Source organism: Chiloscyllium plagiosum, chromosome 19, assembly GCF_004010195.1.
Source record: "Chiloscyllium plagiosum isolate BGI_BamShark_2017 chromosome 19, ASM401019v2, whole genome shotgun sequence".
Taxonomy (NCBI): Eukaryota; Metazoa; Chordata; class Chondrichthyes; order Orectolobiformes; family Hemiscylliidae; genus Chiloscyllium; species Chiloscyllium plagiosum.
In genome coordinates, this window is record NC_057728.1 from 47,750,560 (window position 1) to 47,775,456 (window position 24,897).

The 24,897-nt window shown below is 39.8% G+C and overlaps 1 protein-coding gene across 5 annotated transcripts in view; it reads right to left on the bottom strand.

Moving 5' to 3' along the window:
* The window catches only part of LOC122559759 (leucine-rich repeat-containing G-protein coupled receptor 5-like), a 166,877-nt gene that overhangs the window by 58,259 nt on the left and 83,721 nt on the right, over positions 1–24,897 (bottom strand). For all 5 annotated transcript variants that reach the window (XM_043709740.1, XM_043709737.1, XM_043709736.1 and 2 more), the window contains exons 3-4: positions 19,415–19,486; positions 10,202–10,273 (exon numbers count right to left, since the gene is read on the bottom strand). In XM_043709740.1, the coding sequence (XP_043565675.1) occupies positions 10,202–10,273; positions 19,415–19,486 (144 nt within the window). The remainder of the gene's footprint in view (positions 1–10,201; positions 10,274–19,414; positions 19,487–24,897) is intronic.

Below are 24,897 nucleotides of genomic sequence, written 5' to 3' on the forward strand. Positions count from 1 at the left end.
CCCCCCCCCCCCCCCCCCCTCCCAGCAACCCTCAGTCTCCTACACTCTAAAGAAAAAAATTCCTAGCTCAGTCCTGGCAACATCCCTGTAAAGTCCTTCTGTGCTCTTTCCAGTTTAGTAACATCCATCCTATAGCACGGTGACCAAAACTGAACACAATACTCCAAGTGCAACCTCACCAACGTCTTATACAACTGCAACATAACTTCCCAACTTCTATATTCAGTGCACTGACTGATGAAGGCCGGTGTGCCAAAAACCTTCTTCACTGCCCTGTCTATCTGCACTCCACTTTCAGAGAATTGTGCACCTGAACACCAAGGTCCCTCTGTTCCACTACACTCCTTAAGACCCTATCTGACACCATAAAGCTCCTATCTTGATTTGATTTTCCAAAATGCAACACCTCACACCTATCTATATTAAACTCCATTTGCCATTCCTCAGTCCACTTCCCCAGCTGGTCAAGATCCTGCTGCAAGTTTTGATAACTTTCCTCACTTTCTGTGATACTGCCTATGTTAGTGTCATCTGCAAACTTACCAATCATGCTTTGTACATTCTCATCCAAATCAAGAGGGATATGTGCCAAGTGCTGGCAGATTGATTTAAGATATCTGGTCAGCATGGACGAGTTGGACCGAAGGGTCCGTTTCCATACTGTACATCTCTATGACTCTAGGAAAAAGTGAGGACCGCAGATGCTGGAGATCAGAACTGGAAAAGCACAGCAGGTCAGGCAGCATCCGAGGAGCAAGGGAGTCAACATTTTTCGACATAAGCCCTTCATCAGGAATCTGGGGGTGGGGGGTCGCCAAAGGGGCGAAGAGATAAATGGGAAGGGCTGGGACTGGGGGAAGGTAGCTTGGAAGGCAATAGGTAGATGAAGGTGGAGGTTGATGGTGATAAGTTGGAGCAGAGGGTGAAGTGGATTTTTGGGAATGAAGATGGACAGGTAGGACAATTCAAGAGGGCAGAGCCGAGTTGGAGGGTTGGATCTGGGATAAGGTGGGGGGAGGGGAGATGATTCTATATAGATAACAACTGCAACTGGCCCAGTACTGACCCCTGAGGCACACCACTACTGACAGTCCTCCAGTCTGACAAGCATGCTTCTACTATTAACCTCTGTTTCTTAACATCAAGTCAATTGTGAATCAAATTTGCTAGCTTTCCCTGGATTCCATGTGATCTAACCTTCCAGAACAGCCTACCATGTGGAACCTTATCAAAGGCCTTACTGAAATCCATATAGACTACATCTACCTCCCTGCCCTCATCAACCTTCCTGATGACTTCGTCAAAGAGCTCTAACAAATTTGTGAAGCATGATCTCCCACGCATAAAGCCATGCTGCCTACTCCTAGACAAACCCTGTTTTTCCAAATACATGTATAACTTATCTCTCAGATCTCTTGAGTAACTTACCAACCAAAGATGTTAGGCTTACTGGTCTATAGTTCCCAGGTTTTTCTTTGCAACCCTGTTGATCCCAGTTGTCTATATCTAATATATGATTGAGTTTAATTCTTGACTAGAACCTTAACATCTTTATTCATCCATTGTTCCCTAATCTTACCAGCTTTGCCTTTCACTCGAACAGGAACATAATGCCTCTGAACTCTTGTTATCACATTTTTGAAGGCCTCCTACTTAGTTTAGATTAGATTAGATTACTTCCAGCGTGGAACAGGCCCTTCAGCCCAACAAGTCCACACCGACCCTCTGAAGAGCAACCCACCCAGACGCATTCCCCTAACACTACCGGCTATTTAGCATGGCCAATTCAGTATGGCCAATTCACCTAACCTGCACAATTTTGGACTGTGGGAGGAAACCGGAGCACCCGGAGGAAACCCATGCAGACACGGGGAGAATGTGCAAACTCCGCACAGACAGTTGCCTGAGACAGGAATTGAACCCGGGTCTCTGGCGCTGTGAGGCAGCAGCGCTAACCATTGCCCTTTACCTGCAAATAATCTACTGTAATCAACTTTTGAAAGTTCATGTTTCAACCCTTAAAATTTTGTTTCATACCCTTAAAAGAGAAGCTGAAAGCAGAGATTCCAGAGGATATTAATTCCTGTAAAATGTCAAGTGATACACTCCACCTAATAAGTACAGCTGAGGCCCTCCTTGTCCATTGTATGGCATAATTGCACTATTCTACTCAATGTACCTTATTGATTACTCCGTTGTAAACTGTGGTATTACACTTTGCCTGGGAATACAATCATGCTTGATTTAATTCAAAAGAACAGCTTTTCCAACAAAACATGGAACTTTGCTCCTTATTGTTTGACTTGTTATTCTAGAGGCCAGTTATGTTGATGAAGGAAAGCTGTGGGTGTGTTACTTCATCATTACTTTTGAACCAAGAAGGCTAGATCTGACCGAACTCCCAGTGAGTTCCTATTGGACTTGGTGTTCCATGACAAGCATTACATACACTCCACTGCAATGTAAAACTTGGAACGATTTGAGCAGGAAATTAAGCTGCACAAACTCAATAATTTACTCCTTACTCGAATGACATAATTAAAGCATTTTATAAGGACATTCAAAAAAATGATTGAATAGCTACACTTTCATCTTGCACAGGCCATTATGTTAAGATAAATTGCAATGAGAAATGTTTTATAGGACTTGCTTGGCCAGTTCAGTTAATAGTGAAGGAGTGGAGTTTACTTGTTTTTCTGTAGTACTTATTAAAACATGAAACCTCCCGTTCAAACCTGCAGGATGTTGTTTCAAATATCAAAAGTGTTCAGTTTGTGTAACATTTTGTTCCACAGGAATCATAAGTCATTGAATTGCTACCCCACCATCCTGCTGCTAAAGTACTTATGGTATAAGAGTTTTTGTAATTTGACTTAAAGACTCCCTAACCCAGCCACTGCCATAGTTCTGAATGCATAAGGCATTGTTTTTCAAGTGTGTTTTTGAATCAGTTTATTTTCATTAACTTATTTTTCTAACCAATCTGTTCTAACAGAGATCCTATTAATATCTCTGGAGCAGGTGGAACTTTAACCCAGGACTCCCATCCAGGGATAGGGATACTACCACTATACTACAAGAACAAGCTCCCCCTCCCTTGAATCCATTAGATTCATCAACAGAATGTTGTCAGCTGAGAAGGATTGTGGATAATTGGAATGTTTCTCCATTTTAAGCATGAAATCTAAATTAAGTTATAGCTTGGAAAAAGTGAGGACTGCAGATGCTGGATATCAGAGCTGAAAATGTGTTGCTGGAAAAGTACAGCAGGTCAGGCAGCATCCAAGGAGCAAGAGAATCGACGTTTCGGGCATGAGCCCTTCATCAGCCCTTTCCTCATTCCTGAAGAAGGGCTCATGCCTGAAACGTCAATTCTTCTGCTCCTTGGATGCTGCCTGACCTGCTGCGCTTTTCCAGCAACACATTTTCAGCTAAGTTATAGCATGGGCCAGTAGAGCATATTCATAGAGTGTGGGCACTTTTACAGTATTCTAAGCAAAGGCATCTTTGCCCTAGCCTCAGGCATGCCTAATTGGAGGTCGGTTAGCGCAGTTGGCTCTACAGCTGGTTTGCCATGCAAAGTAATGCCAACAGCATGGGTACAATTCCTGCACTGGCTGAGGTTACAATGAATGACTCTCCTTCTCAATCCCTCCTTTCACCTGAGGCATGGAGACCCTCAAGTTAAAACATCAGCAGTCATCTCCCTCTAATGAGAGCACAGTCATGTTGTCTGCTAAGACTACAGTGACTTTTATTGGTGTTTTTTGATTTTTCTGCATCAGCCATCACTGTGGCTGCTATCTGAGTAAACAAATGCAAAATTAATGACAACTACAGTCCAATGATGGGTACTTTTGTGGTGTGGAATTCTGACCACAAGGATAAAGCTGGACCCATGTCACTTAACCACATAATAGTTGGGATTCTTTTCACTTTGGCAAAGAGATGTCTGTCTCAGCCTTTTAACTAGATTCAGAACCAAAATCCAGGGTATACATTACTAAGTTACTGCACTACCCACTTGTGTTCACAGTGACACAACCAACAGGTGAATTATGACATAAACAATAGCTGACTCCAGTGGCCTCATGGTTAAATGCAAACACCTTGTGATGAAGTAAGCACTAACGACCAGAATGGTCGAATTTTTAATCCTCGGGACGTGCTGTAAAAACAGGGCTTTTAAAAAAAATCACAATTAGGCTTCTCAAGACAAACAAGCAAACTGCAATTCCCAGTACTCCTGACAATTTCCAATGCCTCAGGAAAAGCATTGATGATTTCCCTTTACACTCACCATTCACATACATTGTCAAATAATGTAACCCTCAATAGTCTGGTAAACCTGTGCCTTATGGAATCAGCTCCATACTTTGTAAAGGAGAGAAAATTGGAAAACAAAATCCAGAATATTTTAATTAATCATGGGACTTGGATTTATAAGAATTAAAGGAGGAAATCCAAAACCTAATTAAATTGCTGGAGCTATCTAGATAATTCACAATGATACCAATGATGAGTTTTAGTGACAAAATTGCAAAGCCCCCAACAATGATGTAATAAAAACAGGAAGAAAAATCACCAAGTAAATAGTTTGAACAAATATATAAATACATTGTCAAGATGCTCATTGGATAGGGATGGTTTTGTTAAATTATGTTACAGAGTTGCTTCCTAAGGTGACTTGAATGTTAGTGATGATTTGAGAATATTATTGGAGCTGCTGTACCCCAGATTTCAATCACGGGCTTTAGAGATAAAACTTATACTGACTTATATTGCCTGGAGAGATAATGACACAATAGCAACCAGTAGTTCAATGGACAGGTCAGGAGTGTTCAGATTCAATCTACGGCTAAAGAGATAGCAGGCCTAGCAAAATAAGGAGGGGGACATGTTGCAAGTACTTCAGTGCTAGAAGGTGGTCCGGCTTCAAGAACCAATCCATTATCCTCAAATGGATGATGGAGGTGCCCTCTGGCCATTAATTAGCCAATCCTGCAAAAATCAGCACCACACTCTCAACTCTATTCTCCAGCATCTGCAGTCCTCACTTTCACCTGCAAAAATCATGTCAGGTGATCATTCCTGGCATGGCACAGTCTCACCATTTGATCCTGATTCAAAAGCCTTGAGATAGTTGCTTTTTGAATTCCCTGGTATTCATTTATGTTGAAGGCAGTGGGATAGAACTCTAACTTGTGTCTATGAAGAAAGATAATCAAAAGGACATGAATTTTTAGTGATGAAAAGCCTGAAAACACTTCATTTTTGGAGGCAGAAAGTAATGAAAATTATATCACAATGTTCAGCATTGAATTATGCTTTTAACCACTGATTAAATTTGCATTTTTCTTGTAGACTAGCACAATTGAATTTTATCCTAAATTATATGCTTTGTCAGTGTGAATGGTTTTGCATTCCAAAACCTTACCAGTAAAACCCAATGGTTACAAAGATAGTTGATTAGCTTTGAATCACACTGCAATGATTCATCAGCTGCAGAAGGTTACGCTTTCACCATAAATTATGGTTGTTGCCTTTCCAACTGCATGAGTAAAGAATGTTGGAAGATGACTTGAATTTTCTGACAATATAAACTTACTGTTCATAAAAAACGTAAATTCCACTACCATTATCTATTTAACAGATCTATTCAGGGACAAATATTTTTCACTCAACGCTAACATAGCTGTGTTCTCACATTCAACCTGAAAGAATGCAGAACAACGGGTGTCAGACTATTTCTATTCAACACAATATATAAATACTTAACTAATGGAAACAAGACAGGATTACTCATTGAGATAGGCAGCACATGATCTTTGCATTGATCTCACTTAAACATGATTCCAGTGTGCAGCCCAGTGTAACTAGTCTGATAGACCTTACAGGTTCTCTGAACTGTATGGCAAATCTAGCATCACTCTGTTATAAATCTATACAGTTTGGAAAATTCTTCCAATGACACTTAACACAATACATGCACGAAATCTGCAACAGCAAGTTTTGTCGAATGTTACTCAGTTGAACACTCCATGTTAGATCCAAGAAATAACATGGAGGGAGTCATCAATTCTGCATCTGACTGCACAGCAGTACTTAAGTAAATACGTTAACAGGATCAAAATGGTAGATTGAGCATCAGGTCAGTGGCAGAGACTGACAGGCATCACAAAGTGTGCATGCTGCTTGGTTCTGATTTTCATGTGGTATGTGTGTATTTGCAACCTTAGAGTCAGGTCACATTATATACAGGCCATGTTATCATTAGCTGGAGGGATTCTCATTTACCAGCTGGCGGTATTTGTATCACCAGAAGTGGTCACACTGTGGACCTAAATTTCAGATCTTTGATTTTCTGATGATGAATAATAATTATCATTTAAATGTTTAGGAATCAGTGCAAGTAAATGAATGCAAATGAACAAAGGGTCTCATTCAAAAGTGTTACCTTATCCTGCTCTTATTGAGTTGCTGATTGATCTTGACTTTATTTTATTCTTCACAGAATGTGAGTTTCACCAACTATGCTAGCATTTATTGCACATCCCCAACTGCCTTTGAGAAAAGAGAGGTGATGGTGAGCTCTTCTTCAACTCACTGCAGTCCACGGGAACATAAGGAAACCCTTGATGATGTTAGGAAATGAACTCCAGGATTTTGATCCAGTAACAGTGAAGGAGAGGCAGTACACTTCCAAGTCAGGATGATGAGTGCCTTGGTGGGGAACTTGGAGATGGTGGTGTTCCCATGCTTCTCTTGCCTTTGTCCTTCCAGGTGGTGGACATTTAGATAACTCAGTTGGCTGGATGGCTGGTTTGCAATGCAAAGGGAGGCCAATAGCAGTGGGCTCAGTTCCTGATTTCACTAAAGTTACCATAAAGGACCCTCCTTCTCAACCTCTCCATTTGCTTGATATATGGTGACCCTTAGGTTAAACCACCACTCGTTGCTTCTATTGAGACAGCAGCCTTATGGTCTGGTCAAGCTATAGAAACTTGACCTAGAGTTTGGAAAGTACTTGCAGAAATTCCTACTGTACTTCCATTCTAGATTTCCAGCGTTTCTGTTTTTTAAATTCTAGAATTACTCTGAATAACAAGATCTGATGTATAAGTTGCTCATGTATTGCTGTTGTGTGAACCAGGAGGATTTTATTGTGCTGCTGCACTGTTAGAGTTTATTTGCTTGCCTTCATAAAAACCTCCTGGGTGTGACTTTTATGCTGAAGTGACCAATGCACCAGGTTTTAGCTGGGTAGCTGTGGAATGTGACACCTGGTAAATGTGGTATTATTAAACTGAACAGAGCATGAAACTAAACCGCAGCACATCTTTATCTAATCAGCACTCAACTCAATTCCAAAATGAACAAAAGAAGTCTAGTCTTTCTCTAAGGAGTTACTCTAGCCAGCAGTACACATTCTGTATTACCTTTATCATTCCATCTCATTGCCTGCTGCCCAGCTGCTGTAACACTCCTATTGACCAATACACTTCATCTTCTGGTCACTGGATACCATTCTCTAGGTCTGACACCTTTATTTACTTTGGTTCAGAAGGGAGAGAATTCAGGTTACAAAAGGGGGAAAAGAAATTAAGCTGTCATGTCATTTCTAACAAAATTCTATTTAACATGCCTCAGAGTTTAAAAATTCAACAATGAACCATTTGTTTTATTGGAGTTATCTCTGAACAGAAGATAGCTTGAATAATTTGACCATGAACAGCCGCAAACAAGGAAAGCTGTCTGCTTTCTTTTCCACAATAAACTTTGACAAAAGGCACCCAGTATACGATTCTGCTTTACAAGTTCAGCCTAATTTACCTGAAAGTAAACCTCTGCAGAATCTAGAATGATTGTTTTAACCCACCTGACAAAAAAGTATTGAATATTTTAACTCCCTCTCTCTTCTTGCTCCTTTTGTCCTCTTTTGAATGCACTGACCCATTCCTCGAGTATGATTCCATTAACATCAGGCAGCCTGGTTCATCCCACAAAAGTGCTCTTTCTCCATATGGGAGTGCCAGTGGACTACTTAATCAGTGACATTTCTTCTATGTCTGAACAAATGTTCATATTTGTACATGCATTATGAATTATTGGAATCAATCAATATTGGTGTTCTTGGCCATTTTATTTCATTGTCCATAACTGGAGCCTGGTGAGATCAATCAGTTTTCCGCCACTTGAGGCCAACGAACTTTATGCAGAGTAAGTTGGCATTGCAAATGATATCTTGGGCTTCATAAGTGTGTGGAGTACATAATCAAGCTCCAAATTCTCTGTACTCTATCACTGCACTGCCAAAAGAATGTGGTGGTCCTTAAGAAGGCACAGGGGATTTATTGTAAAAGGGGTTAGGGATTAGAGTTATAAAGTTAGATTGGAGAGGTTAAGAAAAGTATGTTCTCCTTGGACTGCAGAGATTGAAGGGAGTGCCATGATTGAAGGGAGATTTGTTAGAGGAGTGCAAGGTTAGCAAGGTTTGGATAAGTAAGACAGTCCCACTCTCTACATTCCTGATGAAAGGCGTACAGCCGAAACATTGACTCTCCCGCTCCTTGGATGCTGCCTGACCTCCTGTGCGTTTCCAGTGCCACACCTTTCAACTCTGACTTTCCAGCATCTGCAGTCCTCACTTTCTCCTAAGTTAGACAAAGGAAGCTGTTTCCATTAGGTGCTGGTACAAGGACCGGAGACACAGATTTAATGTTCTGGTCAAAAGATGCAGGGAAGAGGTCAAGAACTTTTTCTTAACCCAGTAAAGGTAATGACCTGGAAACTGATGATGATACAGGTGGTGAAAGGGAAAATACTAATGATTTCAGAAGGACACTTCAGGGAAATGCAGAAGAATGGGATTGGCTGGATAGCGCAACAGAGATCTGCATAAACCTGATAGGCTAACAGTATCCTTCTATGCCAATAATCACAACAGCCAATGACAGAAGGTTCAAGTCTTCTCCTGCTACGATTTTGTAGTGTCTCAGTTGCTCAATTTCCAATAATCTAAACGCTCCTCCTTCTTTATTGTTAACACCCAGACAATTCCTTGTCTACTTATGACCTCTTATCCTGAAAAAAGGATTTACTTTTCTTCTGGAATTTAGTGACTAAGACTATGCTTTATGTTTGAGACTGGTAAACCAACATCAGTAAGGTTATGCATTTTTTCTGACCTCACTTCCACTTATATTTTTCTTTGCTATTTTAATGAATGGAAATTAAAATAATCTTTAAAAACTCAAAGTAAAAAGAATATTTCAATGTCTCAATCTCAGTCCAAACCATGACAGGAGGGTATCAAAGCCCATTTTTTGACTGTCTTAAATGCATTCTGACAACTATCTATACTGGGGAAAGTTCTATAATGCACGACAGTACTTAGACAATCTATAGGAAAGAGCCCTGTGATTAATAATTCCATTAAAATGCATCTATGTTATAATGCAGCATCTAATAATAACAGTAGATGGTGTCAAACCATTAAACATCTGTCAGTATGTGCTAGACCCCTCAACAGGCTTCCTGTGGTGGATCTCCTAGAGGTCAGAAAATCTTCAAAAAAGTTCATTTTTTGGGCTTTCAAAATTCACATCATTTGAAGACAGGGAAATTGCTCTTCCAGTACTAAAAACTTAATGCAACATTTTGCTGAATTACCCACAATGAAGAAGATCTTTTCAATATTTTAAAGGCATGGGAGAAAATGAATGTATTTTTGGAAAATACGTGCATGTTCATACCATACTGTAATGCTGTTCCCCTTGCTTAAACAAGCTGAGTGACATTTATTGGTAAAAATGACTCCTGTAGGAGTGAACATCAAGCTCAGCGGACAACCATCAGCCAAGATACCACAGTACAATAGTGGGATTCTTCAATAGGAAGGACTTGAGCTGTCATTTGCTGCTTTTTATTAACTGAGGTTATGGTCTCTCTCAAAATTCCAAATGTCAGCTGAAGGCCACAAGAGGAAGAGGAACATGAGAATCACTTGTGCCTGGTTTCAGGGTGATGTTGATGATGGCCAAGAAATGATTCTCTAATTTTCTCAGCTAGTGCTGATATCTGGCATGATAGAACACATGAAGAGGCAGTTTCATCCTAAACATTTGGTTTTGATGTATAATACAACTTAGGTATTTTGATATTTGCTCAGCATTATGCAGTATTACAGAGTTGTACTTACAGTGACTGGAGACTTTGCAAGTTCTGTAATGCATCCTCAGGAACTGCCCCCAAGCGGTTGTTCTGTAACATGCTGTTTATTTGGAAAAACCAAAGGGAACTTGTTAGAGCATCAAAACGTAAGCTTTGTGATGTTCCATCAAGTTACAATTCACAATAAGCTTTTATTTATTGCAATTTATGTTACAAGTTTAGATATGATCCCTAAAGCATAAAATTGTAATGATTAATTGATGGAAAATATTTCATTGGCAATTGCCACAAATAACCATTAACATTTTTTTACAAGAATTAAAAAAAATGTTTAATTGTGTATATCTAACATGTTTTGTTTGCGAATGAATTCAGCAGAAAGTTAAAGTTCATAATCTTAGAGTCATTGAGATGTACAGCATGGAAACAGACCCTTCGGTCCAATTCACCCATGTCAATCAGATATCCTAAATAAATCTAGTCCCATTTGTCAGCATTTGACCCATCTCCCTCTAAACCCTTCCTATTCATTTACCCATCCAGATGCCTTTTAAATGTTGTAATTGTACCAGCCTCCTCTGGCAGCTCATTCCATACACGCACCTCCCTTTGCGTGAAAAAGTTGCCCCGGAGGTCCCTTTTAAATCTTCCCTCTCTCACCTCAAACCTTTACCCTCTAATTTTGGACTCCTTCACCCTGGGGAAAAGACCTAGTCTATTTACCCTATCCATGTCCCTCATGAGTTTCCAAACCTCTATCGGGTCACCCCTCAGCCTATGACACTTCAGGGCAACTAGCCCCAGCTTATTTAATCTCTCCCTATAGCTCAAACCCTCCAACCTGGCAACATCTTCGTAAATCTTTTCTGAGCCCTTTCAAGTTTCACGACATCCTTTTTATAGTTGGGAGATTAGAATTGCATGCAGTATTCCAAAAGTCTGACAAATGTTATAACTGTATAGCTATTAATTATTTTTTACACCTGTGCAAAAACTAGACCCAGTTTTCCAAGGCATTCCTGAGGAAACTCTCAGGCACTATCTTGGAAAATACCATTTCTATTTCAGTCACTAATGCTGGAGCTGAGTTGAGAAGTTAAACAAAACACCAATACCAATGGTTTCATGGTTTGATGTGATTAGAGCAGTGATTGCTCTGTTACCTGCATTTGTCACAGCTGCATTGGGAAGGTGATGGCCTAGTGGTATTACTGCTGGACTGTTAATCCAGAGACCCAGGACCTGGGTTCAAATCTTATGACAAATGGTGGAATTTGAATTCAATGAAAGAGTCCAATTATGACTATGAATCAATTGGCCAGAAAAGTCCTCACTAGAGTCATTTAGTGAAGAAAACTGCCATCCTTACCTGGACTGGCATACATGTGATTCCAGACCCACAGCAATGTTGATTGTTAATGCTCCCCATGCCCCCCTCTCCCCCACCCCAAAATGGGCAATAAATGCTGGCCTAGCCAGTAATGTCCTCATCTCAAGAATGAATTTTAACACTTCTTAACTTTTCATTTGCAATAGAATATCAGAGCTGAACATCAATTTGATCAGTGAAAATTCCAAATGTCATTCGCAGGTTGAAGATGAGAGAATTATTATGTAAATAGAGCATCAAGATGACATTTACGAGGCACACAAAGTTACCAGACCAATCCCACTGGCAAAGCCATGTATAGCCATTCTGGTCTGTGAACTAGTTGAATTGTTAAGTTCTAAAAAAAGCATTTAATATACAAAGGTTACTTGAACTGACAACATGATTAGCAAAACATACCTTTTACAAAGATATTATTGAGCTGTGTGGTGTTTCAACATTATGATTACTTTGTTTTTAATGACACTGCAGTTTGACTGTAATATAGTGTGATTGCAGGTAGCATTTGAATTTGCATCAACTAACAGTGGCTATCTATTCTCTCAGTTCTAGCAAAGTCGGATGATAGAAATTTGTGCTATCTTCGAATCATCCTTCCGCAGACTTGTTACTTAAACTATTAAGTAAGAAGTGGTTCAATGACTAATTACATCATCCAATGTAGTACTGAATCAGACTAACCAGTAAAGGCCCTGATTTGATTCCAGTGTTGGTGTTAATAAACGTGGTAAGGGTTCTGCAAAGATTCAGTATTTCTGAGCTTATTGGAGTAAAGTATGAAAACTGGGAATTCAATAGGGTTGGAGGTGAAGAAACTTTATTGGAAGGTTAGAATAAAGAGGAAAACCCTGAATTAACCTCACATTGACTGTTACTGGCTATGATTACAAATGGAAGAGTTTGGCTAAAAAGCAGCACTGATTAAACTTTGTTCCTTAAAACAAACACAGAAATATACATTTAAAATAAGAACAAGCTTCTGCGACTGGGGAAGAAGTTGCTGAGAGACAGGTGCAAAAATTAAAACAAGATTCATTTCACAAATCTTTTGCAATCAAGCCTGTCCTGAAGGAAAGATGAGTTAAACAGCGGATAGTATTTAAAGTGTTCACCATGAGTTTGGTGGTGGGGATGTGTTTAATAAGATCAGAGGTGACAGGTTTGTACCCCTCTAATTCCCACTTCAACCCCAATTTTTGGCTGTTGCTGAACTGAATTTCTGGAACATCAGACTGACAGCACTGTGACAATATCTACTCCCAGTGGACCACAGCATTTCAAGAAGGCTATTAGGGATGAACAGTAAGTGCCAGCCTAGCCAGCAACATTCAGATTCCATGGAAGAATTTTAAGAAGTCCACAGCAGGAAGGCCTATGGATGATCTACCATCTCCGCCACCAATGGATGCCTTTAAGTGGGCTATCCATTCTGTTGGGCTGCTAATATTACTCCCAGCCCCATGGGAGGTGATTGGACATCAGAAAGTGGGGAGCACAAGCAGCAGACCTGGACTGAATTGCTTATGGATTCCCAGGTCTGGGGACATGGGCAATACCTCGGTAAGCAGATTGAGAGTCACCCCCCCCTCCCCACTCAAGGCCTTGATCCTTGACTTTAGGGAAGGAATGTCAATATTCAGTTAAGTAGCCAAGAAAAGGCACTTAAATTAGCAGCAGGACTTCCCTGCATGGACAATACAGAGATCTTGCCAACTCTCCAGTCAGTAGGTGAGAGTCCTGTTTCCCTCCATCAAATACTGTCCAGTCTATTTCTGCAAACTGCTGTTACTAAACATTTCAGCAGGAATTTATGGTGTCCCAGTGGTAAGCACTGCTGCCTCACAGCACCAGGGACCTGGGTTTGATTCCAGCCTCGGGCAACTGCCTGTATGGAGTTTACACATTCTCCCCGTGTCTGTGTGGGTTTCTTCCGGTGCTCCGGTTTCCTCCCTGAATCCAAAGATGTGCAGATTTGGTGAATTGGCCATGCTGAATTGCCCATCGTGTTCATGGATGTGTAAGTTCGGTGCATAAGTCAGGGGTTTAAAAATAAAATGTAGAGTAATAGGAAATGGACCTAGGTGGGTTACTCTTCGGAGGTTCGATGTGGACTTGTTGAGTCAAATGGCCTGTTTCCACACTATAGGGATTCTATGAATTAAGGGGCAAGTTGTGATTATATTACTTTCTCATTGCTATAAAGTTGGTTTGTCAAAATGCTGCGTATGCACACTTTAAGAGCTCTTGGGGTTATTCTGGCTTGTCTGCTAATTGAGAAGGAAGGATAGAAACGTTTGCTGTTTTTGGAATCAGTAAAAACAGAATGGGGAGGCTAAATACAGCCCAGATGTCAGGCCCGATGTCAAATCCAGAGACTGAAACAATTGATCAAGGCTGACATTTCAGATCACCGCTGAGGGATCTACCCTGCCTGAGTTGGCATCTTTCAGAGGAAACACTATACCAAGGTTGGGCTATCCAGCAGCTGAATATACAAGTTGTCATTGTTTGAATCAGAAAGTCAGTCGGCAAAGGATTGTGCTGCATCCAATCTTTACTGAGTCTTACACTTATTCACAGCATGAAAACGTAACAAGCAGCATTCAAAACACACGGGTCAGTGGCTGAATCTGTCCCTGAAGGACCTCAGAATGCCCTGGAAAATCCACTCGCAAGATGATCAATTGGATTAAAGTCAACCCCCACTCCAAGCTGAACGCAGGGTAATAGTGAGAAGCTGCTCCCCCAATCACAGGCTTGTTCCCTTCCATACTCAACAGTGGCTAGGAGAAAGTGAGGTCTGCCAATGCTGGAGATCAGATTCAAAAAGTGTGGCCTTGGAATAGCATAGCCGGTCAGGCGTCACCAGTTTTCTAATCTCCCCTCCCCTCAGACTTCACTAGTTTCCTAATCTCTCATCCCCCCACCTCATCCCAGAACTAACCCTCCAACTCGGCACCATCTTCTTGAACTGTCCCGTCTGTCCATCTTTCTTCCCACCTATCTGCTTCACCCTCCCTTCTCCTCGGATGCTGCCTGACCTGCTGTGCTTTTCCTGCACCACACTTTTCGGTACTCAACAATGGACCTATCAGCAGTAAACATGGGAGAGAACCAGCCTGTGACTGGAGGTGCCTCCAGCAGCTAGGTAGGTGAGTTCTTGGAGCGATGGAATTCCTGGGGAATGTCTGCCCAGGGCAGGAACAGAGCCAGAATATCAGGAGCAGGAGGTGACAAGATCTAAAGGCTAGCTGCCACTGTGCCAGGGCCAGAGGCAACTTTCTTGTCTAGAATAGAAGGGAGGAGCCAGGACCTGTCTTTTTATCTGCTTGAGGGATCCAGAAAGTTTGGTGAGAATAAGGCTGCGAGGGAGAGGAAGAATGGAGGCCCAAAGGGAGCTGCAGTGGACTTTAAAGTTGAGAGAAGAGGCTGCAAGGGGTGGGAGGACATGGAGACTGAATGGGGGTCGTGGGGAGACAGGAATGCTGCAGGATTGGAAAATGTATGGAGGCTGTAAATTGGGCTGGGAAGACAGGGAAGCTGCAAATAAGGAATGGAGGAGAAAGAGGAAGGGTATAAAGAGAGAATGGGCTCATACAGTCAATAAAGTCAATACAGTCAATACAGTCAATACAGTCAATTGATTATGAGCTCAGAAAACCTGAGATCACTGAAGTAATGAATTACTTGCAAATGAATGTGAGATCTCTGACTGAAGGCTCCTTAAATTCAGGTGGAAATTAAGTTGAAGCTGTGTAATGAATACTAAAATAATTTTTTAATTTAAATCTGAAATTGAGATCTGAAATGCAATTTTTTAAATAAAGGCATGGTAACTTCCTGGTTAGAAACATCCATCTTTGTGAATATGTGCTGGAAACATATTGGCTTTGACCTGACTGCTCTCCGGTGAGAGAGTTTAGGGTGGGGCTTTGCGTTTGTAGAAATATATATCAGTCACTTTGAAAATAATTTTTATTCTAACATATATCTGATGTTTTGGGCAGTTTAAATACCACGGTGTTGTATTGCCAAAACATTTTGTCTTGAACTCATCAAATCAATTTGCAAAAAAAATGTTCAAGATGAAAACCAGAATTTATACTGCATGAGAGGAGAACACAGATTAATTGGTAAGTGAATTTTGCTTGGTACAGATAATGCCATGGAGAATGCATCCATTAAGTCTGGTTGGCAGTTAACTGCCATGCTGCCTTTAAATTTTAAACCAGTCAGGTTGACTTTAATTGTTCAAGGCATTGCCCTGAGAAAGGATTCTGTGTATGGCTGCCATCTATTTGAATTGAAACAGGAGTAGTGCATGTACAAATTCTTTTTGTCTGTAACAAGTAGGGTGTTGTCTATTAATATATGTCACCTTCAATATTCACAAATACATCACATTGTGACTATGGTCAATAACCCTAAATTCCTCATACATTCAAGCAAATGTTGAAAATGGCAGAATCATGAATGCTGGGTTGAGAGTTGTGTATGCATAGGCTGGCTGTTTATGGTTGGTAGCTTGCTTGTTGTGAATAGCCAAAAGGACGTGCTGTTTGATATGATCTACCAGAAGGATAAATAGTGTAATAGCTGTTATTATAATGGCACAGAAAGTGTACATATCCTAAACACATGAAGTTCATAAGATGGTCACCTTTGGTCCTGTAAAGTAACCAGTCCTTCTCAGATTATGCTGAAGGATAAGATATCGCAGAGTTGAGCAACAGGTGAAGCTAGTTCTAAATATTATGCTAGACTAACTTGCTACCCTCAAGAAAAGAATGTGTTCTGCTTATCACGCAAATGAATAATGTGGTATATGAATTTTATTGCCAGTGTGATGATGAGTACAAGAAGAAACGTTTCAAGAAAGTGGATCTTTCTTAGTATTACTCCAGTCCTGTCCTACCAAACGACTGTAGTGTCTAGGAAATGAATGCTTGTCTTAGTTGCTATGACAGTAAGTTACACCACCATTTGATAATTACTGAGGGTATTGATGAATTCTTCTAATTCAGCTACTGTAGGAGTCCAAAACTACAGAAGTCAGATATACAAAAAGTCATGTTACCATGGAACTGCATCATCTAATACAGTTGGTTCTGCTATAATGTGGTAGTTATATTCTCACGCAATCCCGTGTTATTAGAAAATTGTGTAATAGCAGCACCATTTAAACTAAGGGGACCGGAATCGCATTATAACCAATACACACTTTAAAAGTCCCTAATTCGTCAATCGCATTATATGGGAATTCGTATTAACAAAGTGCACGTTATAGCAGAACAACCTGTACAAGAGTTAGTGAGAATGGAAATAAGATTCCCAAAAAAATATAAGTTAGAACTCAAAACTTAAAGAGCTGACTTCAAGAGGAGCCCAGGGGAAAAAAAGATTACAAGCATACAGCTCGTAACTCAACCATTCACTGTTTCAACAAATATCACTTCACAATATTTATGTTAACTTAATCAACTTGTTAATCATAAGCATTTGAGTGAAATCCCAGTTAATGCCCAACACCTGCACATAATTAAACACAATTAATATATAATTAATACACTGATCCTTCTCAAAAAAGACCAGAGCATTTGATGTGATGTACGTTACAACATTTGGCTCTTAACTAACATCATTAAATAAATTATGGGTCTTTAACTCATAGCTGCATCTGGGATCGTGCTTTACTTGCAATGGTTGTTCCATTCTGTCCATTATAAATGTGACTACTTTTTAAATATTGGCCTTTGCTGACAACTTTATAGTCCACTTGGCATCAACAAGACTGCAGGGATTAACAATTCAACAACAATCATTGACACTCCAAATTGAGAGTATGATACTGACAAAAGAATTTTATACTTTGTTGTTGGAAAACAGGGAAGCCTTAAATTTCATTATACATAACCAAGGTGCACTAAACAAAAAGAAACCCCAAAGAATTGTGGACGCTGAAAATCAGAAACACAGAGTTTGTTGGAAAGTCTCAGCAGATCTAGCAGCAGCTGTGGAGAGAAAGCAGAACTCAGTTCTGAAGAAGGATCACTGGACTGGAAACATTACCTCTGCTTTCTTTCAACAGATGCTGCTGATTATTTCCAACAATTTTTGTTTGTGTACCAAGACTCACTGCTTGCCTTAGACAAGTACCAGTTGGATTTGAAAGTACCAACAGTTGCGATCATCTTGACTGAAATAAATAGTTTGAAGGGGTACTTGTTGTACTACATTTCGAAGTTACCACAGAATTATTGCATCTGTCTTACAACAAATTCATTTTATAACATTAGGATAAATAGTCTTAAAAATATATGTAATCCTCTTTTATGATGCCGTTTTCTTTCACCACATACGTTGGTCACCTTGGTTATAAGTATTTTGTAACATTAACACATTTTAATAGGATAGGATGGTCAGTCAAGATGTCTCTCCGTCAAACAATTTGTGACTCTATATCAGAAATATTTGTTGCACCAAGCTGTATAACAGCAATGATGGGCAATTCAAAATTATGAATTGTTCCACATTCTGACATGCATCTCAGAGAGGAAATTAATTCCTGTGTAAACATAAGTCTCTTTATTTCCTTTGTTCTCTCTTATAAGAGAAAACTGACAAAGGTTATCTACCAGTGACTGGCAGCAATGGAAATTGAACCTATTAGTTTAGCCAATGTTGTGATGGCTTCATGAAGTCATACAAGTACCTGGATCAGGATTATGATCCCTCCTTTGGATTTCTTCAAGTGCCAACAAAATCCAAGCTGTCCTGAAAGTGTAGCTGTCTTCGCCACCAACAATCAATTCTGTTCACACTTTATCCCATCTCTTTTGCAGAAGGCAAATGCATTCTATGCAACAATCTTTGGCCTGACAAACACCTTTTTCATATCTATCACAGGAGTATGTGTACTAAACTTCTGTCCCTAGGCAAAATGAATTACTCATTATTTAGGTGAAACAAACATTTCCTTACTAGCCAGAGCAAAGATGATTAATGATCATATCTCAAATTTCTGTCAGCTTCAAAGAGCCTTCACCTATGAAAATACACTGCATTGTGTCCTCTTTGACATTTATTATTTGAGGCTATGCATTACTTTATCGCTTTATTAGGTGATACTTTGTTCAAAACACGCACAATGAAATTAGAGATTTTAGCTTCTTAAGGCACTAAGAAATAAATTCGGAAGATTGGTATTGACGATGTGCCAAGTTGCTCAATAGAAGCAGATTCTTAAACAAAATAATCTTGAACACATTTTTCCAAAGGTGAGATAACATTTTTATGTGATATTTTCACACAGTTTTATGAAGTCCACGCTCACAAAAGCTTAGACTTGACTCTCAGCAAAATGAAAGTGAACAAACTTCAGAAAGCACATTCAATCACAAAACATGATATTGCCCTTGAAAATATCAATCAATAGAAATTATGTTTGCTTATCCTGTATTTACAGCTACAAGTATTGTGTTGGAACCCTAGGCCCAACCAAATGGACAAGGTAGACTTGCTTGTACTCATCTGCAATGCAGCACCAATCCAAGAGTCTATGATGGTCAGAAACACATGTATTTTTGGACAGTAATTTTTTTTTATGCATGGGAAATTTCTGATAGAACATGTATTCTGACAGCTAAGCCTACATGTATAGTAATACATACTGAGTCGTTTGGCAGCAGTTTCCCAATAGTCGAGTTAAATTTGAGCATGTGAACATCTTACAAACCTGAACACAATATTCCACATGACTTAAGATATTTGCAGTTTTTTTTTGTTCAGTGCTTCAAAAAACACTCATTACCTAAGCAGCAAAGGTTTCAAATAAAAGAGGAGTTTACTCACAGGACTTTAAGATTGTAAAGACCAGCAAATGCTCCCAAGGGGATGTGTTTTAAGTCATTTCCTGCAAGACGCCTGCGGGTGAAAGAATAATCAAACACATTTTCTTCATGTGGGATTCATTTAGAAGCTAAAAAACACAATGACAATATTTAAAAAATAAGGGCTTTCATTTTAAAAGCTGTGCCGAGTGTAAAAAACATTGACTGTAAAATATCTCTTTTCATTACATCTGTCACGTTAATCACTTCTAACAAATAAAGTCTGGAATTTCACATTCACAATATTTTGTAATTTTTTTAGCAGTTAAAGAAATTAAAATCATAGTGAACACAATTTTTAGTCTGATAGTACAATAACAGGAATCATGCAAAGGTGGCTGAAAAAAATAACTGATTGATTGAGAAAGTAAAAATATTGCTGATACTGAAATTCTGGACTGCACTCAGAAATTGCTGGAGGAACTCAGCAGGCTTGGCAGCATCTGTGAAGAGAGAAACAAGTTAACATATTGAGTCCAACTCTTCAGAGTTCCAAAGAAGCCATGAGACCAAAACGATTGGAACAGGAATAGACCATTCGCTCCTTGCGCCCGCTTTGCCATTCAATAGGACCATGGCTAGTCTGGCATTCCTCATATCCACTTTCCTCACAATCATTGATTCACCTACTGTTCAAGAATCTATCTATCTCAGCCTTAAATATACACAAGAACTCTGCCTGTAGTGCTCTCTGTGGCAATGAGTTCCAAAGACTCACAACACTCAGAGTAGAAATTCCTCCTCATCTCAATGTTAAATTGGCATCCCTTTATTCTAAGACTATGCCCTTGAGTCCTGGACCCTTCCTTCAGGGGAAACATCTTCTTAGCATTTACCCTGTCAGGAATCCTTCAGCGAATGTTTCAATGAGATCACCTCTCATTCTTCCGGTGAGTTTCATCCCAACCCGTTTAATCTTTGCTCATAAGCCATACCAGGGTCATGCTAGTGAATCTTCCCTAAACTGCCTACAATGAAATATCTTTCCTTAAGGGAACAAAAACTGCTCACGGTACTGCAAATATGGTATCACCAGCACATTGGACATGGGCTGTAAGACTTCCCTACTCTTATAAGTTAACCCCCTTGAAATAAGGGGCAACATTCCATTCACCTTCCAGTTTATGTGCTGCTCCTTATGCTAGCTTCTTCTGTTTTATGCAGAATTACCCCCCAAACCCCAAGGGTATTGCCAGGGTTGGAGGATTTGAGCTATAGGGAGAGGCTAAACAGCCTGGGGCTGTTTTCCCTGGAGCGTCAGAAGCTGAGGGGTGACCTTATAGAGGTTTACAAAATTATGAGGGGCACGGATAGGATAAATAGACAAAGTCTTTTCCATGGGATCGGGGAGTCCAGAACTAGAGCACATAGGTTTAGGGGAAGAGGATAAAGATATAAAAGAGACCTAAGGGGCAACTTTTTCATGCAGAGGGTGGTACATGTATGGAATGAGCTGCCAGAGGATATAGTGGAGGCTGGTACAACTGCAACCTTTATGAGGCATTTGGATGTGTATATGAATAGGAGGGGTTTGGAGGGATATGGGCCAGGATATCTGGTCGACATGGACAGGTTGGACCGAAGGGTCTGTTTCCATGCTGTACATCTCCATGACTCTATTTAGAAAATACTGTACTTTGTTTTGTTCTCCCTTTCAAAATGAACAACTTTTTGCTCTCCCTTGGCCATTTCTTTAGCCCACTTTTTAAAAAAAACTTATTAATATCTCATCTCAATGTTTGTATCTCTCTCACAACCTACCTTTCCACCAATTTTTGCGTTGTCTACAAATTTGGCCACAGTACATTCACTTCTTTCCTTCCAAATCATTAATATATATTGCAAACAATTGCGGTCCCAGCATTGATCCCTGCAGAATCTGATTGGTCAAGGGTCGCTAGCCTGAAAAAGAACTCCTTATTCCCACTCGTATATTCCTGCCCATTAGCTAATTCTCTATCCATGCCAATATACTCCCTCCAACACCGTGGGCTCTTATCTTATGGCTCAACCTTTTGTGCGGTACTTTGTCCAGGGCTTTCTGGAAGTTCAAATACTACACATCTACTGGTTCCTCTCTCTCCACTCCGTTTGGGACTTCCTCAAAAAACTTTTAAAAATTCATCAGCCATGGTTTCCCTTTCATGAAGCCATGCTGAATTTGCTCGATTAGAGTAAGCTTTTCCAAACGTTCTGCTAATACTTCCTGAATAATTGATGCCAGTTCCTCTCCAACAAACGGATAATAGGCTAATCAGCCTATAGTTACCTGCTTCGTGCCTCCCTCCCTTTTTGAATAGGGTTGTCATATTAGCAGTTTTCCAATCCTCGTAGTCTTCTCCAGAATCCAACAGATTTTGGAAAATTATGGATCTATAATTTCTTTGGCTATCTTTTTAAGAATAATAGCAGGGCCAGGAGATCGACTTGCCCATTAGCATGTCTATACTGTTTTAATGATGGTGATGGTACTTAATTCCTCCCCTATATTCTTTATTATTAATGGAATAAAGACTAATGCAAAATATCTATTTAAGTATTCTGCCAATTCCTTGTTACCCAAAACTGTCTCCCCAGATTCATTTACTAAGGGTTCTATGTTCACTTTGACTTCTCTCTTCCTTTTTACTTATTTCAAGGAGCTTATTTGATCAGTTTTTATATTCCTTGCTAGTTTGCCCTCTTAGTTTATTTTTTCTGTCTTTATTACCTCAACTGAGTTCAAAAGGATGAGAGGCAATCCCATTGAAACTTACAGAATACTGAGAGGCCTGGGCAGAGTGGACATGGAAAAGATGTTTCCACTAGCAGAAGAGACTAGGACCCAAAGGCACAGCCTCAGAGTGAAGGGTCAACCTTTTAGAACTGAAATGAGGAGGAATTACTTCAGCCAGAGGGTGGTTAATCTGTGGAACTCATTGCCAAAGAGGCCTGTGGAAGCCAAGTCATTGAGTATACTTAAGACAGAGTTAGGTAGGTTCTTGATTAGTATGGGGTTGAAAGGTTAAGGAGAGAAGGTAGGAGAATGGGGTTGAGAAACGTATCAGCCATGATTAAATGATGGACTCGATTTACTGAGCTTATATCTTATGGTTCTGCCTCTCTAAAAGGTCAAACATCCCTAAGTGTTAAGTTCTTAGTTTTGATCTGCGTATAACCATGTTTCTGTAAAGGCAATGAGATTATACTCATTTACCACTATTTTCACCATCAGTCATCTATCTTATTCTCAATGCTTCATGCATTAAGCTACAGAGCCTTTAAGTTTGTTCTATTATTGAATCTCCCCCTTTTTGTTTATAGATATTTTTATTAGAAATTTAACATTTTTACAAGTTTACAAAAATAAACAAAACTCTCAGATATAAACATTGATATACAATTAGCTCAAATATACAATAGCCAAAATTTGATTAAAAAAAACAAAACAACAAAAAAAAAACCGAAAAGAAAAAAAAACAAACAAACAAAACACTCAACTATCTACTAATCTAACCTACAACTAACCAGAGTGTATATTTAAGTCTCTTACATGCTCGGGATGTGTTAACATCAGATATGATAAAACCCGTATTCGTGCGGGATTCCTCCCCAGAGGGGCCGCGGACCAGCCAGGTTTGTAATCTCAATTAAATAAAAGCCCTTGTTAGGATAGCCGAAATATCTGTATTTATGTAATTCAAAAAGGGCTGCCATATTTTATAAAATAATTCGGTCTTTCAGTGCACCATATTTGTAAGGAAGTCAAGGGGAATACATTCCATAATTAATCTGTGCCAATTTGAAAGTCCAGGAGGGATCTTATGACAGGTCCATAAGCAATGTACAAGAGTGCCCATCTCTATTTTGCATTTAGGACACATTGGAGGTGCTCCTGCCTTAAATTTTGCCAATCGAATCGGTGCTATATGGGCCCTATGAAGTATCTTCAGCTGGATAGCCTGGGTTCTAGCATTTTCCCAGATATCATTCCACGTTTCTGTGGAGATTTCTAGTCCCAGATCCTGATCCCATGTTTTAAGCAGATTATCCATATCTCCCGATACTTCATCATGTAGTAAATGATAAATAGTACTGACGGAAGATACCCCCACTGGTCGTAGGACACTACATTCTCTATCGGATTTATAAAGACTATCTAATAACGTAGTAGTCTTCTGTATATAATCTCGAATTTGGAAGTATCGAAAGAGGTCTCCATTGGGTAATCCGAATTTCTGACGCAGCTGCTCCCCCTTTTTTTAATGGTTCCCTGGTACAATATGACATTAACATATTCTGTCCCTTCCTTTTTTTCTGGCAACGATCAACCCCATTACTCACCTGCAACCCTACTTTCTCCTTTACCTTTGATTTTATAATTTGGCATGCAACTGAACACACTCTCTCACTATTTAGTTTAAAGCCCTATCTACACCTCTAGTTATATGATTCACCAGGACTCTGGTCCCAGTATCCCATCAGAACAGCTCTCTCCTTCCCCAATACTGATGCCAGTGTCCAATGAATTCAAGGAGAAAGTGAGGACTGCAGATGCTGGAGATCAGAGCTGAAAATGTGTTGCTGGAAAAGCGCAACAGGTCAGGCAGCATCCAAGGAGCAGGAGAATCGACTTTTTGGGCATGAGCCCTCCTTCAGGAATGAGGAAGGTGTGCCAAGCAGGCTAAGATCTTAGCCTGCTTGGCACACCTTCCTCATTCCTGAAGAAGGGCTCATGCCCAAAATGTCGATTCTCCTGCTCCTTGGATGCTGCCTGACCTGCTGCGCTTTTCCAGCAACACATTTTCAGCTCCAATGATTTCAAGCCAATTTCTCCCACACTAATTTGAACACGTATTTACTTTTTTAATCTTGTTGAGTCTGTGCTAATTTGCTCATACCTCACATGGTAATCTAGAGATTATTACTTTTTTGGTTCTACTCATATTCCCTCAGCACAACCTCATTTTATCAATATTATTAGTTCCTGCATGAACCCACGTGGCAATTTGATCTTTCCTTTCCCATTTCAAGTTCTTCTATAGCCCAGATGAATTCTGCAGTGAATTCCCATGCTACCACCAAAATATTAGACTCTGAAAGTTAATTTTGTTTCTCTCTCTGTTGATGCTGCTATGTCTGCTGAGCTTTTTCAGCATTGTGTTTTTACAATAAAATAAACATTTTTTAATATTCATTGAATCATCACTGCTATGATGTTTGATGATTTTACAGACGTGAACTTACAGGAATTGCTGTTTATTGACAGCATGCAGCAATAGGTTTTTAAAAGTTCATCTTTGAGGCACAATAAATTACAATATTAATTTTAAAAAACTTTAGTCTTTTGAAGTGTAATATGTTGTTGACTTGAGGAAAATTGCTGCTTCCTGAGGACCTTTAGGCTGGAGTCTAAGTGTATCTTTCAGTATAACTTATAGCTAGTTCCTGTCCTGTGCTGTAGAC